Source organism: Lepisosteus platostomus, chromosome 11, assembly GCF_059453375.1.
Source record: "Lepisosteus platostomus isolate fLepPlt1 chromosome 11, fLepPlt1.hap1, whole genome shotgun sequence".
Classification (NCBI taxonomy): domain Eukaryota; kingdom Metazoa; phylum Chordata; class Actinopteri; order Semionotiformes; family Lepisosteidae; genus Lepisosteus; species Lepisosteus platostomus.
In genome coordinates, this window is record NC_142621.1 from 30,454,702 (window position 1) to 30,469,682 (window position 14,981).

At 39.4% G+C, this 14,981-nt stretch overlaps 2 protein-coding genes and 1 long non-coding RNA gene across 3 annotated transcripts in view; all 3 read left to right on the forward strand.

The window, feature by feature from the left end:
• Nucleotides 1–14,981, forward strand: part of LOC148652406 (uncharacterized) — an 80,833-nt gene that overhangs the window by 54,510 nt on the left and 11,342 nt on the right. The window lies entirely within an intron of this gene.
• Nucleotides 1,568–7,965, forward strand: LOC148652409 (uncharacterized). The gene is made up of 8 exons (XM_088599094.1): nt 1,568–1,823; nt 2,524–2,685; nt 4,148–4,287; nt 4,864–4,942; nt 5,593–5,715; nt 6,465–6,582; nt 7,052–7,120; nt 7,832–7,965. Exons 1-8 carry the CDS (start codon nt 1,665–1,667, stop codon nt 7,915–7,917), a joined length of 936 nt encoding a protein of 311 aa, XP_088455220.1. The 5' UTR covers nt 1,568–1,664; the 3' UTR covers nt 7,918–7,965.
• LOC148652410 (uncharacterized) lies at nt 11,640–12,963 on the forward strand. Its single transcript, XR_015925085.1, has 2 exons — nt 11,640–12,534; nt 12,886–12,963. It is a non-coding gene; the product is annotated as an uncharacterized LOC148652410 (long non-coding RNA).

Consider the following 14,981-nt stretch of genomic DNA (forward strand, 5'->3'; position numbering starts at 1 on the left):
ACGAACTACATCTTCAAAGAAGAAAAAGAAAAAAGAGGATTATTATGGAGCTGTAAGTTCATTAATAGAATTGCCATCGCCGTCATCATCAATACTAAATAATAATGTTGCTCTATTAAACTAAGTATTTTAGGAATATAACAGCTACGTGTACAGTTAAAAGTTAAGTATTAAAATGGCCGGCAATGTATTCATATTGGAGGTTGGTGTAATACACAAATTAAAGCTTCTAAAAATAATCTCACCTATTTTGTTGACTTCTAAATCTTAGAAGTCTGAAATGACATCTGAAATGACGTTATTAGTATGATGAGCCCTAGCTTTCTGTTAGCTGTTCTGTGCAGAACAAAACAGGCAACATTTTCAAGAAGTAATTGTAAATTAGAAAATACATATTCTCTAATCCACATCCTTTTTATGTCGATTTTATATTGATTTAAGTTCTCGTTAACCACTGATGGCACCGTTAAAATGCTTTTAACATCTTTTTAAAAAAGCGATTTTTATTTTGTTAGAATATACCCAGGAGACTGCAACTAAACTCATTTGTCTATATCAGTTTCAGGCAGGCAACATGTCTAGTGCTGTGTTCTCATGTTTAGAGCTGTGTTTGTCTGACATTGCTCTTATGTTTCTTGTATTGTATTGGATTTTATGGCCATCAATTAACTACAGAAACTTAAGTTTAATTATAATCTTAAGTGGGCATCAAGATGGCACAGTGTTTGGCATTGCTGCCCTACGGCCCTGCAGCTATGGGCTCATTTCCAGACCCGGGGAGCTATCTGTGTGGAGTTTGTATGTTCTTCTGTAATCTTAACTGCTAAAGTGTTTAATGCATACCTTTAAACTTCATTTCCGTCTTCAAGTACTGAATGACATTCTCTGTCATGTACCACCGTTCACTGCTATACTGTTCTCTTTCATGAGACCTAAATAACGGTCATTATTTGCTTTTGGAAAGCCATGCCTTAAAACGGTATAGACAGATTTACATCATCCTTATTAAATTGATCCTTTACCGCAGCCAAGACAAAAAAAAAACTTAACAAATGCTACCAACAAAAAATAGTTCGCTAATTCCTCCAAGCACCTCACCCAGCTGTTTCTTGGAAGAAGACGGTATCAGATTCAACAACCTGGCTGGATGGCTTCTTACAGTATCCCACAACTATTTGTATAAAAAGTAACCTACTGGATTTGACTACCAGTATTTAAGTCTTCTAAAAAATAAGACCAGTTCCCCCCAATGCACATATCTGTAATACCACTTTTATTACATGACCTCTATCTGGGAGATCACCCCTCTTACCAGTACCCTCTGCTTATTAGCTTTTTATTTAATCCAAGTACGTCCGTTACCTCTCAGGAGGAGCTTTATCAAAAGTCTTCTGAACATCTTAAGTAGGGTTCGTATTCATTACTGGAGTAGTTTGCTCAAAGGCCTGTTGACAAGTTAAAGAAGACCTACCTTTTCAAAAATTGTGTTGAGACAATTTCCGCAGACGTCTTGCCAGTTATTTTAAACTACAGCTCACCGTTATACAGTAAGCCGCGAGGCTCAACGTTAAACTTTCTGCAGGCGACGTTATTTGATCACGCGCCCTAAAACTGTTCACGCTCTTGTGGAGTTTGTTGTCGTAAAATTATGTATTCCTATTTGTATGAATATATTTAAAAAAATATGTGACATATATTTAATTTTCGTAAGGGCCGACTTATTTTCGTTTACTTTCGTTAAGATGTTCTTTTACATCCGTGTAACGATGGGTTCAACCGTTGTTGAAGGTTTATTATCAAGCAAAACCCGCTCACTTCTCAAGGTACGATCACACAAACGAGTGTTTGGTTAATAAACGTTTGTTTAAAATACCGCTTAAATTGATGTGATGTTTTAAATGCTTGGTAAGTCAAGAAAAAAGTGAATGATTCGTGTAAAAATGCTATGTGTACACGTATATTTGGTTAGCTTCTTGAAGTACAATGAAATACACGCTGAAATCTAATTTATGATCCCTATCCCGACTCTTTATAGCAAAACCCCAGTTTTTAAGTCGCTTGGGCATTTTACGTAGTTAATCTTCCATATTTAGATTGTCTATAGGAAAAACGTCCCCTATACACCGTATGTTGCTTAGAAGTAAGTTGTGACTTCCTGGTTCCTAACGTACAGTATTTCGGGGACTCCCTGTAATCCAAACAGTTAAAATTCGGATTGTCTTTCAAAAACAGTTTAAACACAAGGTTGTGAGCGTATGGAACAAGCGGCCTGCTTAGTCATATTGATGCTGATACACCAGCATCTTTCAGAAAATGGCTGGATGAGATCTTTTATTAAGTTTGCTGCTTTTTATTTAAACAAAACACCCTTCTCTTGTTCAAACCCGGTTTTTATGCTTCTGATGGAATTCACCAATGTCATCTGCAAGTGTCAGACATCAGGGCAAATTCCATGAGAAAACCTGTGTTAAGTAACATGGCAGTGAAAAAGAGCTTGAAAATGGTAAAACTTCTTCCTTTCAGCTGCACCCGCTGCCCCCCGTTGTCATTCCCCCTCTGGCCAGTGGCTACCGGCCAGAGTCGAGGCGCCTCAGACTTCCTGATGTCCACCAGAGCTCCTCTGACTGCCGCAGGGGCAAGCTGGACACTCAGTGGAAAGAGGAGCTCAACAGTGATCTAGAGAACGTAAGACAGTCTGGAGTGTGTGTCTGAATCAGGGGCTGCTGGGAGTGACTGTGGAAGGGAACAAGTGAGGCAGTTTCACAGGGACAAAGAGCAATGAATGAAGATTGATTTAGGACAGACCTAGGGAGACTTATTCTTCACACCTCAGAGTGTGTCAGAACCACATTTTCTTTGTTGTCTGCTCAGTGAGAGAAAGCAATACCACAAATGCTCAGAGTACCTGGCTTAAAAAACGTTATCAGCCAGCTTTTACTAGGGTGTGAATCAGAGGTGAATAAATAGAAAACGACATGTCTGAAAAACCCTAGCCTACCTATTAGAAAAAATGGATGCATGCCAAAACACTTGCCTACCGAAAGGATTACTCTTGTTGCTTTTTAGAGATATGAACTACAATCAGATAAAATACAATTAGCTTATTTTATCAACAGTTGTTCATGTAATTATAAGGTACTGTAGCTAGCAAAGTGCATATCAAGATTGCTACAGTAGCTTGCTGCAGCCTTGGTGACATGTTTATCCGTTAGTCAAATGATGGAAACATGGGCTATTTAGCTTACATACACAGAAAGTTGATCAAAAGTTGTTAATTAGTCTTGAGCTCTTACACAGTAAGCCAGGGAAGGTAACTTGTGTATAGTTGAAGATATGAAATCGAATAAACAGTATTTTACCAATAAGTGAAGTAATAAAACAAGCATCTTTTATGGTGCTTTTGACGTTTGGAGTAGGCTTTACAAAATTTAGTTGCAACACAGCTTACTGATTGCTTGAATCCCTGTATATACAGTGCAGTAGACACAGGCCTTTAGCAGATGAACTGGTGTTCAGACATGAGTTACAGCCCTCTGAGCGAACAGGTTGTTTTTACAGGTATTCACCTGTTTTTGACAATGAAAACCAGAGCTCTCTGTTATTATACCGGACCAAATATGAACACATTTTCTATATTTTCATTCAGCATTTGGCTGCGATCTTCATAATTCAGGTATTTATAGAAAATAACAAAATGTCCAGCATTTGACTGCATTTTTGTTTTTACCTACCTTACAGCAGAAACATTTAAGACAATTTAAAGAGTTGGTGATATTATTTATACAAAACACAGTTCTATTTAATACTGCTATATATGATGCTAAATTATGTTTTTGCTCTTTATTTACGACTGCCTTGCTAATAGCAATAGAAATGTTATTGTTTTTAAAGCTGCTGATTATAGATGGATTTCCCGGTAGGGAGGTTTAGTGTTCTGTATAAATTTCGACAGTCTGTCTTTTTGTGGCTCTGGTTCTGTCTCCTTTTGTAGACTGGAACAAGGTCGCATGCATAGCTGGGAGGTTTTTAGCTCTCTATGATATGTGAGGCATATTACTGCAACCATAAATGTCCATTTTGCCATCAGTATCTTAATTTGTAAATGAAGAAAGTACCAAAGTGCAGTGAAGTATTTGTTGTGTTTCAGAGATCCAAAATGACATCATTTCCAAGGCTTTTGGTCCAGAGTCCGATTTCCAGAGATATCGCCATCTACCACTTAAGGAAAATGGTCCAGGAAAGGGGCTCCAAAGGATTCTTGGCCCAGGAAATGACTGGGAAAGACAGGTAATAATATGCTAACATCCCTCTTGTGCAGGTCACTGCTGCTTAACCTTTCTGCTGAAAAACCATTCAGTTTTTTAATGGAATTTTAAGGAATTCATACTTTTATTTCATTCCATAAGTTAAGAGCCAACCTGTGAGATTTGTTTAATGTGTGGTAGGCGTTTCTTATGCTACATTTTTGTTTAACGTAGATTATCTTGTCCCAATGCTGAAAGCATCATGAATATCAACAGTGTAGCTACTGTTGGTTCTACCCTGGATTAGTTTCATGTTGTTGAAGCAGGCACCCTGGCCTCTGGATGAGGACTGGATTGATTAGTTACAGGCTAGATTGGCCAAATGGACTCCTCTCATTTGTCACCTTTTTAATGTTCTCAAAGCAAGATGTGTCTCCTTTTTAAATGTAATGACTGCGTTTTGTATGCCAGCTGTAGCTTTAGTTCAGAGATGTGTTACAATGTGTCCTTGTTTCTTTCCTCAAACGTAACACACTCACGACTTTGATTTTAGTTAATGGAAGTTCTTTTTCATTAGTTATCTTATACTCAGTGCTTTCTTTGCTGTTGCTGTGTGAAGGTTCCTGCCTGAACTTCCACAAAAGGGCAACAGACCAACCCAGAATCTGAAAGTCCTGCAGGTCAAGAGACCAATAGAGGTGAGTAGTTAAAAGAAACTTATGTTGTTAAGATGATTGACGTCCTGGACTGGAGAGCCTTTGATGCTCTTGAGATGGGAAAGATTTTGTCTGCTCAGACACAGGCCTGCAGCCCTGGAACCTGCTCTCAGGCTCAGGTAACACAGAAGACATGTCTGTCTAATCACAGAATAATAGTCTTATAAATATAATAGTTATTAGATACCAAAATAGTTTTATTTCACATCACATGTACAAAATAACCATTTCTTTTTTAAATTGAGTGATCTTTCCAAGTACATTAATTCTGTCTAGCCATGCTTAAAACTACGCACCCTTTTATGGTGGCTTAAGGTAGGAGATAGCCTGTATTTCCCACAGAAAGTTTCCTTTCACTAAAAGTTCTTTAACATGAAGAACATTTCAACAGTATGTGTAATCTGATGCTGAATGAAACCCCCTGACTTGTGTTCCAAGCCTTTTCCTTAAATTCTAGTTTTTGGCTGTCCTCTTCTGGCCTACAAACCTGCCAGCATAATGTTGTCATCTTATGGAAATGTCTCCTTCTTGGTTCTTCATACTGTAAATAACAGAACTATCCAGCAAATGGGCTCTATGGAACAAACTCTAGAAAGAGAAAGATGACTTCTGCTGCGCGTCTCTTTCCACAGCTGACCTGGAAGCAGTGGAAGGGCACGGAGAGGGCACACCTGATAAGCATGAAGGGAGAATTCTCAGAGACCCCACAACCGGTCCAGAGCAAGAAGACCCCCAAATCTAAAAAACAAAGAGAGGTACAGCACAGCACAGGTCGAAGGGAGGTCGGTCGCTTGAGGTTCTTGTCAGGGATGTGTCAGGGTTTCAGTTGTATTCTGGGGGGGGGGGGGGGGAATTTGAAACTTTACTGCCCCCTGTCCCATAATGTACCATAATTCTTCAACTGGGAATCCTCATGGTGTGCCTACATTTGTGTCTTCTAATTTTCTGCACTTGCTGCATGAAGAACTACATGATTGTTTGGGTAGATGTTGTAGACCATAGAAACGGGGATTTGTTCTCTGAATCTGAAACTTTTTCCATCAGAATTTATTTTAGTTTCCTTGAAGATGTTCTTTGGTTAAATCAAAAACCTTACAGCATAATGAGTTCAGTTCTTGATTCTTGATTCATATTTTATGATCGTATTAAGTCCTATTTAACCTTTCTGAATCTTTCCCACAGAAGACCCACTAGAATCATAATGTTAATGTAATATCAAATACATTTTAGATTTAGGAAAACTCTACCCAGTCTTGCAGACACTAATCAAAATGCACTATAGGTGTGCAGAGACAATAACATTTTACCCATATAAAAAGCCTCTTTTTCTCAGTGAGATCTCAAAGTGCCAGCAGACTTACAGGTGAGCCAGCAATCAGACATTAAAGAGCTTCATCTGGTGTTTTATTTAATCAGCGCACTCTAGCCTGACCACAGGAATGTTTTAAAAGGGAAGATACAAAACACCACCTTCATAAAAAAAAAACCTGATTGTCATTTCTAGATTATCCTAGAGGACAATCTAAAGGACAAGTTGCAGGAGAGGATGGACAATTTGAGAGGAAAGCACGATACTGTTAAAAAAGAATATTTAAATGAAATATTTGATGCAGAAAAACAGGGTAAGGTTTTGTTTCCATCCACTAGTACTGTAGGTAAATTGTAGAAAACTATTTTAATGTTACAAGTCTAAATGAGATTTAAATATGGTGGTGCATTTATTTCAAATCAACGGCAAAATGCAACATTGGTAATTATGAGGTGAGAGTAACTTCTGTATTTTCAAGTCACTTGGCAATGTCACATCAACTAAACTGACCAAACCGTTTTTAAAATGAACATTTTCCAAAGCTTGAACTGTAGCTGTTGTACTGTATATTGATATTGCATTAAGAGGCATCATGGCATCATTTACTATCATTTAAATTGTTATTACTTATCCAGAATATATTCTGTATTTTGCAGTATTCTTAACGATTCTCGAATTACTTATTTTGCCTTACATTACTGTTTGTTAGAAGAACATTTTACTGTCTGAAATAATGTGATTAAGTCAGGTCATTCTAACATTGTGAGTCCTCTATTTCACAGAAAAGTCACAGAAGAATGATAAAGACAACAGATCAGTGATCAAGGAGGACATCTCTACAATTTCAGCAGGTTAAAAAAAATATATCCCAGCAATTTTATTTTGTGTATTTAGTTTAAAAAATATTTTATAATTGAATATATACAGAAGCATGATTCAAGAATTTACATACAATAATTGTAGACACCCATCTGTCTTGGTTTTTAAAAATTTGGCAATTTACACTAGTGAGGTAGCTGATTGACAATTGGATCCCTGAGATCTATAGTCCATTTATGAAATTAAGGCCGAGAATCCTCCTGAGTTGTTTTTGGTACTTGAATGCTTACAATAATAAAGTATAAATGCAGAATTTTAAAATACTGTAGCTTACAGAATAGACAAGGAAGAGAACTGACTTATGCTTTCAAAATTCTCAAAGGCAGTAGCAAACATAATCTTATGGACGTCAGCATCAGCAGTGAACACACAGCAGATTACACAATTAAACACAAACCAGACGACACAAGAGGAAACTACTTAGAAGCACATTTAAAACTTAGATTAGAAGGCAGTTCTTTACACAGTGGGTTGTAGGAGTATGTAAAAAGCCATCCAGCAAAGTTGTTGCTGAAGTACACTGACTTCTTTCATGAAATGGATGGTTGAGATCCTCAGATTAGTCAGCTAACAGCAACTAATCAGACTAGATGCGCTATATGGCTTCTTCTCATTTGTAAGTTTTCTTATATATATTCTTAAATATAATCTGAGTGAAATTCTTTTCTTTTGCCTTCGTACAGATAATATTCCATCCAACTTCTTTGGAGAGATGTCAACCAATTCATCCTCCAGCACTTATCTCTTTAGGCAGCTGTCTGATGGGTAAGCTGTGCTTGTCTTTACTCTAGTGAACACCTGCAGAGGGGAAAAGCATAGTGTGGGCTCTAGGCTGTGTTTGAGAATGATTATGTATACAAAACTAGTAATATTAACTATACTTCTTTGAAAGCAGAGTGTCTAATACAATTCCCGAGTGTGTGAATATGTGTCTTTCCTATGTGTGTGCTGTGTGTGGATAAGACTAGTTATTATTTTCAAAATGTTCTACACAAGTATGTACAGGATTAATATTAATAAGAATAATTTATTTTTTAGGGAAATAAAGATCGTTGAAGACAGCCTATGTGGCACAGTAAGCTTTTTACAGTTCTTTTCATGCACAAGGATTCATTTCATTTTGTACTGGACTTAACTATAGAACTGATTTCTAGCACATTGTCACATTGTTCCATTAGTTGCCAGTTGAGCTGGGGCCACGTTTGTTATTAGAATGTGGATGCTGCCACCTTCTGGAACCAGTGAAGAATTCAAATGGGAGTATTGCTCATGTCTGGGATTCAGAAAAGGGAATAAAGATGGTGTGGCAGAGTGGTTCAGATGTAGATGTTAAATAACTATCTTTAAAGGTCTGCAGTTACACTGCAGTGGCAGTTAAAGCTTCAGCTGGCTGTAGCAGGGTTGTTTTTTTCTTGTTTATGTATACACGATTCTCCTGTGTTACCTCCCCATCCCTGGGAAGTGTGGTCCACCCGAATAAAGGAGTGCACTAACCATTAAACTGGAGAGTTTTGCTAATGAGAAGGAGTGAGAATAGTTTAGAAATGTTAACTACAGAAGCTGGTGGATGTTTTTATGGGAGGCTATGTAATTGCTGTTTTTGATTTGATTTTGATAAGTCAGGATACAAACAATTTCTAACAATAGGATAATTCAGGATACACATGTTCATATATAGAAAGAGACTACCACACATGAGAATGATTTGATCATTGGCCATGATTGAGTATTGACAAAGGTTCAGTCCTTTGAGTGACAGAGGATGATGACAGATGATTATCTGTCCATGCAGGGGACTCTGGGACATTAACGCAGAGCTCTCCAGCTCATAGGTGGAGTAAAAATGGAGGCCTCCACTAGCATTTCTATTTACCTGTACAGTATTTTTAATAACTGCATGAACTCACTAGACTGTGATCAACCTGAATATTACCATATTATAGCTGTAGTGATACTTATGCCTGACATCCTACTGGGGCATATCACATCAAGCCTGTTAATTAAAGGGCAGTGAATAAAAGAATGCTAATTTCCCTTTCTTTTCTTGTTTCAAACCAGATAACAATGGTTGAGCTTAATGACCTGTCTGAGAGTATAGTGGCATGGGTGGTGGTGTCTATTTCCAGGGTGCTACTCCCAGCCATCTCTCTGTATGAAGAGAGAAGCAGAAGTCTGTCTCAGAGCTCCTTCCAGTCCCAGGTGCATATCAGCACCAACGAGGAGACCCTGCAGGCTACGCTCAGTTCTCACTCCCTGACCAGAACTGGCTCCCATTGCTCAGTGCAGGTCCAGAGGAAGAGCAGTGGCTTCATATGTGGGAGAAGCAGGACCTCCACTCCCTTTGCTTCACCATGCTCATCCTTGACTTCCCTGGAGAATTACGCAGAGGAACAGAGAGGCAATGATGCACCCAGCCACATAAAAACTGGCACACCCTCACCCAGACTGGTGGATACTGAAGGAAGGGAAAAGATTGAGGCAGATAGCTCTGAACCTCTAAAGAAACTGTTTGGAATCCCTAATTCTACCATAATCAAAAATGCAGACTGTATAGTACAAGATGTTATAGGTAGAGCACTCATTGAAATACAACATCCTGCCCCCCAGGAAGAACCATGGCATTCTCATGTCAGAAGCCTTATACCTTCCTCTAGGTCCAGTAATCTAGCATCTAATATTCTAGATGATGTCCTTGAGTGTGTCAATTCTGCCTTATCAACAAGCATACAACAAAATTCCACCAAGAGGCCAGCAAATGGTGTGCCAGTCCACCTGGAGACCCAGGAGGTGGAATCAACAGACTCCCAGGTTGCCAGGAGGATCTTACAGCTTGTTTCTGAGAAACTTGAGCCTTGTTTCACTGACACCGTTGAAGCAGTGACTCAGGAGGAAATGGAGTCTGAGTTAGGAATCGTGGCATCGGAAATCATCAATGCTGTCTTAGAAGAGATCAAGACAGTTAAAGACAGGCAAAGGGTTAGTGAGTTAACTCCTGATGTTCCGCAAAACAGAGAAATGGTTACATCCATTGGAAGTTCTGTGACCAGGAGCAGCTCCTTTCAGCTTGTGCCACTCAAGCACATTGAGACTGTAGAGGAAGTCTTTCCCAAGCAAGAAACAGAAGCTAAATGTTTTCTGACTTGTGATATAAATCCTCGATCTTTTGAGTCACCAGTGGGAACCAAAAGAGTACTCAAGGAAAATGTAATGGGAATCTCGGAATCTGAGATCAATAATACTCCTAAGAAGCTAGTTAAAAGGGAAGTTAGACCTGTTGCTAAGTGTTTAGCTGATAGACACAAATCAGAATCTCGGGGGAGAGCAACGCTGTTAGTCAGTCAAGTTATGATGAGAGCTGCAGCAAAGCTCAAGTCTTTTAATCCCTCTGATCTTTTGGAGACTCCAGTCAGCATTTCTGGTGAAGCAGCTTTACTAACAGCACTGGATATGCCAAAACATTCCCAGAGGACAGTGTCCTTAGGCTCTTCCAGTTTTTATCTGGAAGTCAATGCAGCAGCTTCTGGTCTTGTTGATGCTATTCTTGAAAAACTTCAGCGTGCTGCCTCCACTGAAAAGCACAAGGATACAAAGGAAGCCTGCAACTCAGATTTCCCACCAGAATTTGAAACAGCAGTTTCATCTAGGCAGGTTCATTCAGTAAATGAAGATGTCTTTAAAACTGTGATGACTAAACTAAAACATTTTTTTAGTCAGGACACTCTGATTGCATTCAGTGCAGCAAAACGTTCACCTGACAAACAAGATAAATTAGATGGCCCCCTGAAACATTTTCCTACTTTAAAACGAGTTCTACCACAGACTAACTCCGGTGAACCTTATTCTTTCAAGGAGAGCCACTTGATGCAAAAATCCGTTCTTCCTATATGTCCCAATGCCTCAGAGCATTTGGGTGTGTTAAGAGATATCAGTTCGTTGAGACCTATCCTGAAAAGTCAGGATATTCAGTTAATGGTGAAAACCTGTGCCCAGGACATTGTCTGCCAGCTAATGCAGACCATCAAGAGTGAGATGAATAGGGTGGAAACAATGAGAGCTACGCTCTCAGAGGAATCCTTGCTGGCAAGTTTACAGGTAGATACTATTATAATACGAATTGAGACTGTTAAAGTATCAGAGCTGAACCTGTCTCTCAATGCCAAAGAGTCTGAGAAAGACAGAAAGGCAGATGAAGAAGCAGTTGTCCGTAAGAAAATATGCTCTCGTCAGCATGTTCAAACTGTCAATGCACCTGCAACAGTATTCCCTTCTCACATGGGTCAGGTCGAGTACTGTAGCCGCAATATTCCTGGACAAACGCCATCTAGTATCTTCCCCAAGCTTCCAAGTCGAATGAGTCTTGTAGCGAAACAGGGAGACACAGTGGCATCTGAGATCAGACAGCTGAGCCAAGCCCTGGTTTGGAAGGAACTCTCTACTTCACCTGATCTGATCAAGGATTCACCCTCCAAAGGAACATTGAGGGAACCAGAGAGAGCAAGAGCTGCCAGTTTTGAGGAAGGAGACCACTCCCTCACCTCACCAACCTGTGCGACTCCTGCTGGAACTATCCAGGCAGCAATTTCATTGTCCGACATTGATTTTATTGCCATGAAAATTGTCGATAGAATTGTGACTAGATTAGAATTATTGGCATGTGCAGAAGATCAATGTAATCGTGCCACTAACAAAGACACAAGTGAGTGTGATGTAACTCCCACCTCTAAGAGTCGAGCTCATGAGTCAGTTGGGAGGATTCACAAGGTGTCCCATGGACTTCAGGTCCCGGGAGTCACAGCAAATGTCTCGCTACTTCAGATAGGAGGGCCAGAAGAACAGGGCTGTTCAAACAGCTCCATTGCAGTGGCTCCCACAATGAACGCTGCTGGGAAGACACTGGTAGGGATTCTCACCAGTAGCATACCCAGTCTGTTTTCAGAGGAACTGATCGATACTGTTTCAAAAGTGATTTCGGAGTCAAGCATCACAAAAAAGTTAGATAACAATCCCAATTCTGAAACAGCAGACAAGAATTTGAAAACATCTGTGTTTTCCATTCAGTTTCTGATTCTGTACGCTGAAAGATCGGTGAGAAAGCTTTTGGAACTGTGTCTGACTTTCCCAGGTTCTCAATCGAGAGAATCAGAGGAACATGATGTTTTTGGTGCTCCACATGTGTTTAATAAGAAATTCTATACCGTTGAACAAAAAATGCCGGGCAAAGAGTCAGTGACGAATTCAGGACATGGCCTAGAGAAGACGAATCACAGTTCACAGATACATAATGATGCATTGGACCTGCTCACCAGAGTTCTGGTACAATTCATCATCAACGTTTTGTTTGCCAGCTATGATTTGCCATTAGAGCCCAACAATAGTGACAGTGAAGGTAAGAAATCAAGTTTTTCTCCACCTTGTTGTTGTCTTTTTTAAAAAAAAAACTATTTGCAATTGAGGACCACTCAGTCAACTCAACTGGTGTAAATGCAGCATTTAAGTATGCATCTATCAAAAGTGTATTTGTATTGTTTATATTATGTCTAACTTTGCTGTATTCTCTTACTATGAATCATGTCGTTTAAAAGTTTGTTGTGAATGTCCTATGGTTGTTTGTAATCATTTTCTGACATGCCATTTTCCCATGCTGCCTTCCATTCAATAACATAACCTACATTTTCTGCTGAATTGTCTACCCTTTCATTACTTACAGTTGATACAACATGCACTTTTATATCACCAGGGATTGCCAGGAGTGTCTCTGTGGAAAGCACACAGGAGACCCTGGAAGACAAAGTGATTCTGGATCGTGACACGAAAAGATTCTCCAAGGGGAAAGTTCCTGGCTCTGACAGCACTACTCATTCCCTGCACACGGAAGAAAGAAAAATAGATGGGAAACTTACCCAAACAACAAGAGGAAGACCTTTATTAACCTACGGGGTTCTGCCGCCAATAAAAGAGAGACCACGTCAGGGGCAGCCAAGCAGCAAGGATGAGCCTGGACAACAGACAGTGGGTGAACTCCAGACTGAGGAAGGAATGTCCCCCGGAGAGAGACCGTGGAACAAAAAACAGGAACCTCCTGCAAAAGGTAACAGAGGAGCTGCTCTGGAGCCTATGAGGAGACCAGAAGCTAAGCCAGCTGATGTGTCTTTAGAACAGCAGGTTGAACCTGTTTCTTCAGCAGGGCAGAATACAAAAACCACAACTTCTACAGTAAAATCAACAGACTCGTTTGTCACTGTGTTGAGCTGTGAAACTCTATACGTTTAAAGTATGCATCTATCAAAAGTGTATTTAAGGAAAATTATGCTTTAATTAAATGTTCTATTACTGTATGCAATTATTTTAAGAGTGAATTCCCCATCTGTTTTAGATCATGTTTTACTATTTCCATGCAGTTTTTTCTTATGTTTACCGCCAGACTAATGAGATGGCTTTCAATACTGGTGGTGCCAATACTCATCATAATAATAATAGTATAGGCTGAAAGGCAACTGTAAATACATCATGTAAAGATTTTATTTTTGTGTTATTTGTGTTTATATTATGTCTAACTTTGCTGTATTCTCTTACTATGAATCATGTCGTTTAAAAGTTTGTTGTGAATGTCCTATGGTTGTTTGTAATCATTTTCTGACATGCCATTTTCCCATGCTGCCTTCCATTCAAACATAACCTACATTTTCTGCTGAATTGTCTACCCTTTCATAACTTACAGTTGACACAACATGCATTTTTATGTCACCAGGGATTGCCAGGAGTGTCTCTGTGGAAAGCACACAGGAGACCCTGGAAGACAAAGTGATTCTGGATCGTGACACGAAAAGATTCTCCAAGGGGAACGTTCCTGGCTCTGACAGCAGTGCTCATTCCCTGCACACGGAAGAAAGAGAAATAGATGGGAAACTTATCCAACCAACAAGAGGAAGAGCTTTAGAAACCTACAAGATTCTGCCGGCAATAAAAGAGAGACCACGTCAGGGGCAGCCAAGCAGCAAGAATGAGCCTGGACAACAGACAGTGGGTGAACTCCAGACTGAGGAAGGAATGTCCCCCGGAGGGAGACCGTGGAACAAAAAACAGGAACCTCCTGCAAAAGGTAACAGAGGAGCCACTCTGGAGCCTATGAGAAGACCAGAAGCTAAGCCAGCTGATGTGTCTTTAGAACAGCAGGTTGTTGAACCTGTTTCTTCAGCAGGGCAGAATACAAAAACCACAACTTCTACAGTAAAATCAGCAGACTCGTTTGTCGCTGTGTTGAGCTGTGAAACTCTATACGTTTTAAGTATGCATCTATCAAAAGTGTATGTAAGGAAAATTATGTTTAAATGTTCTATTACTGTATACAATTATTTTAAGAGTGAATTCCCCATCTATTTTAAGTCATGTTTTACTATTGCCATGCAGTTTTTTCTTATGTTTACTGCCAGACTAATGAGATGACTTTCAATACTGGTGGTGCCAATACTCATAATAATAATAATAGTATCAGCTGAAAGGCAACTGTAAATACATCATGTAAAGATTTTATTATTGTGTTATTTTGTGTTTATATTATGTCTAACTTTGCTGTATTCTCTTACCATATATCATGTTGTTTAAAAGTTTGTTGTGAATGTCCTATGGTTGTTTGTAATCATTTTCTGACATGCCATTTTCCCATGCTGCCTTCCATTCAATAACATAACCTACATTTTCTGCTGAATTGTCTACCCTTTCATTACTTACAGTTGATACAACATGCACTTTTATATCACCAGGGATTGCCAGGAGTGTCTCTGTGGAAAGCACACAGGAGACCCTGGAAGACAAAGTGATTCTGGATCGTGACAC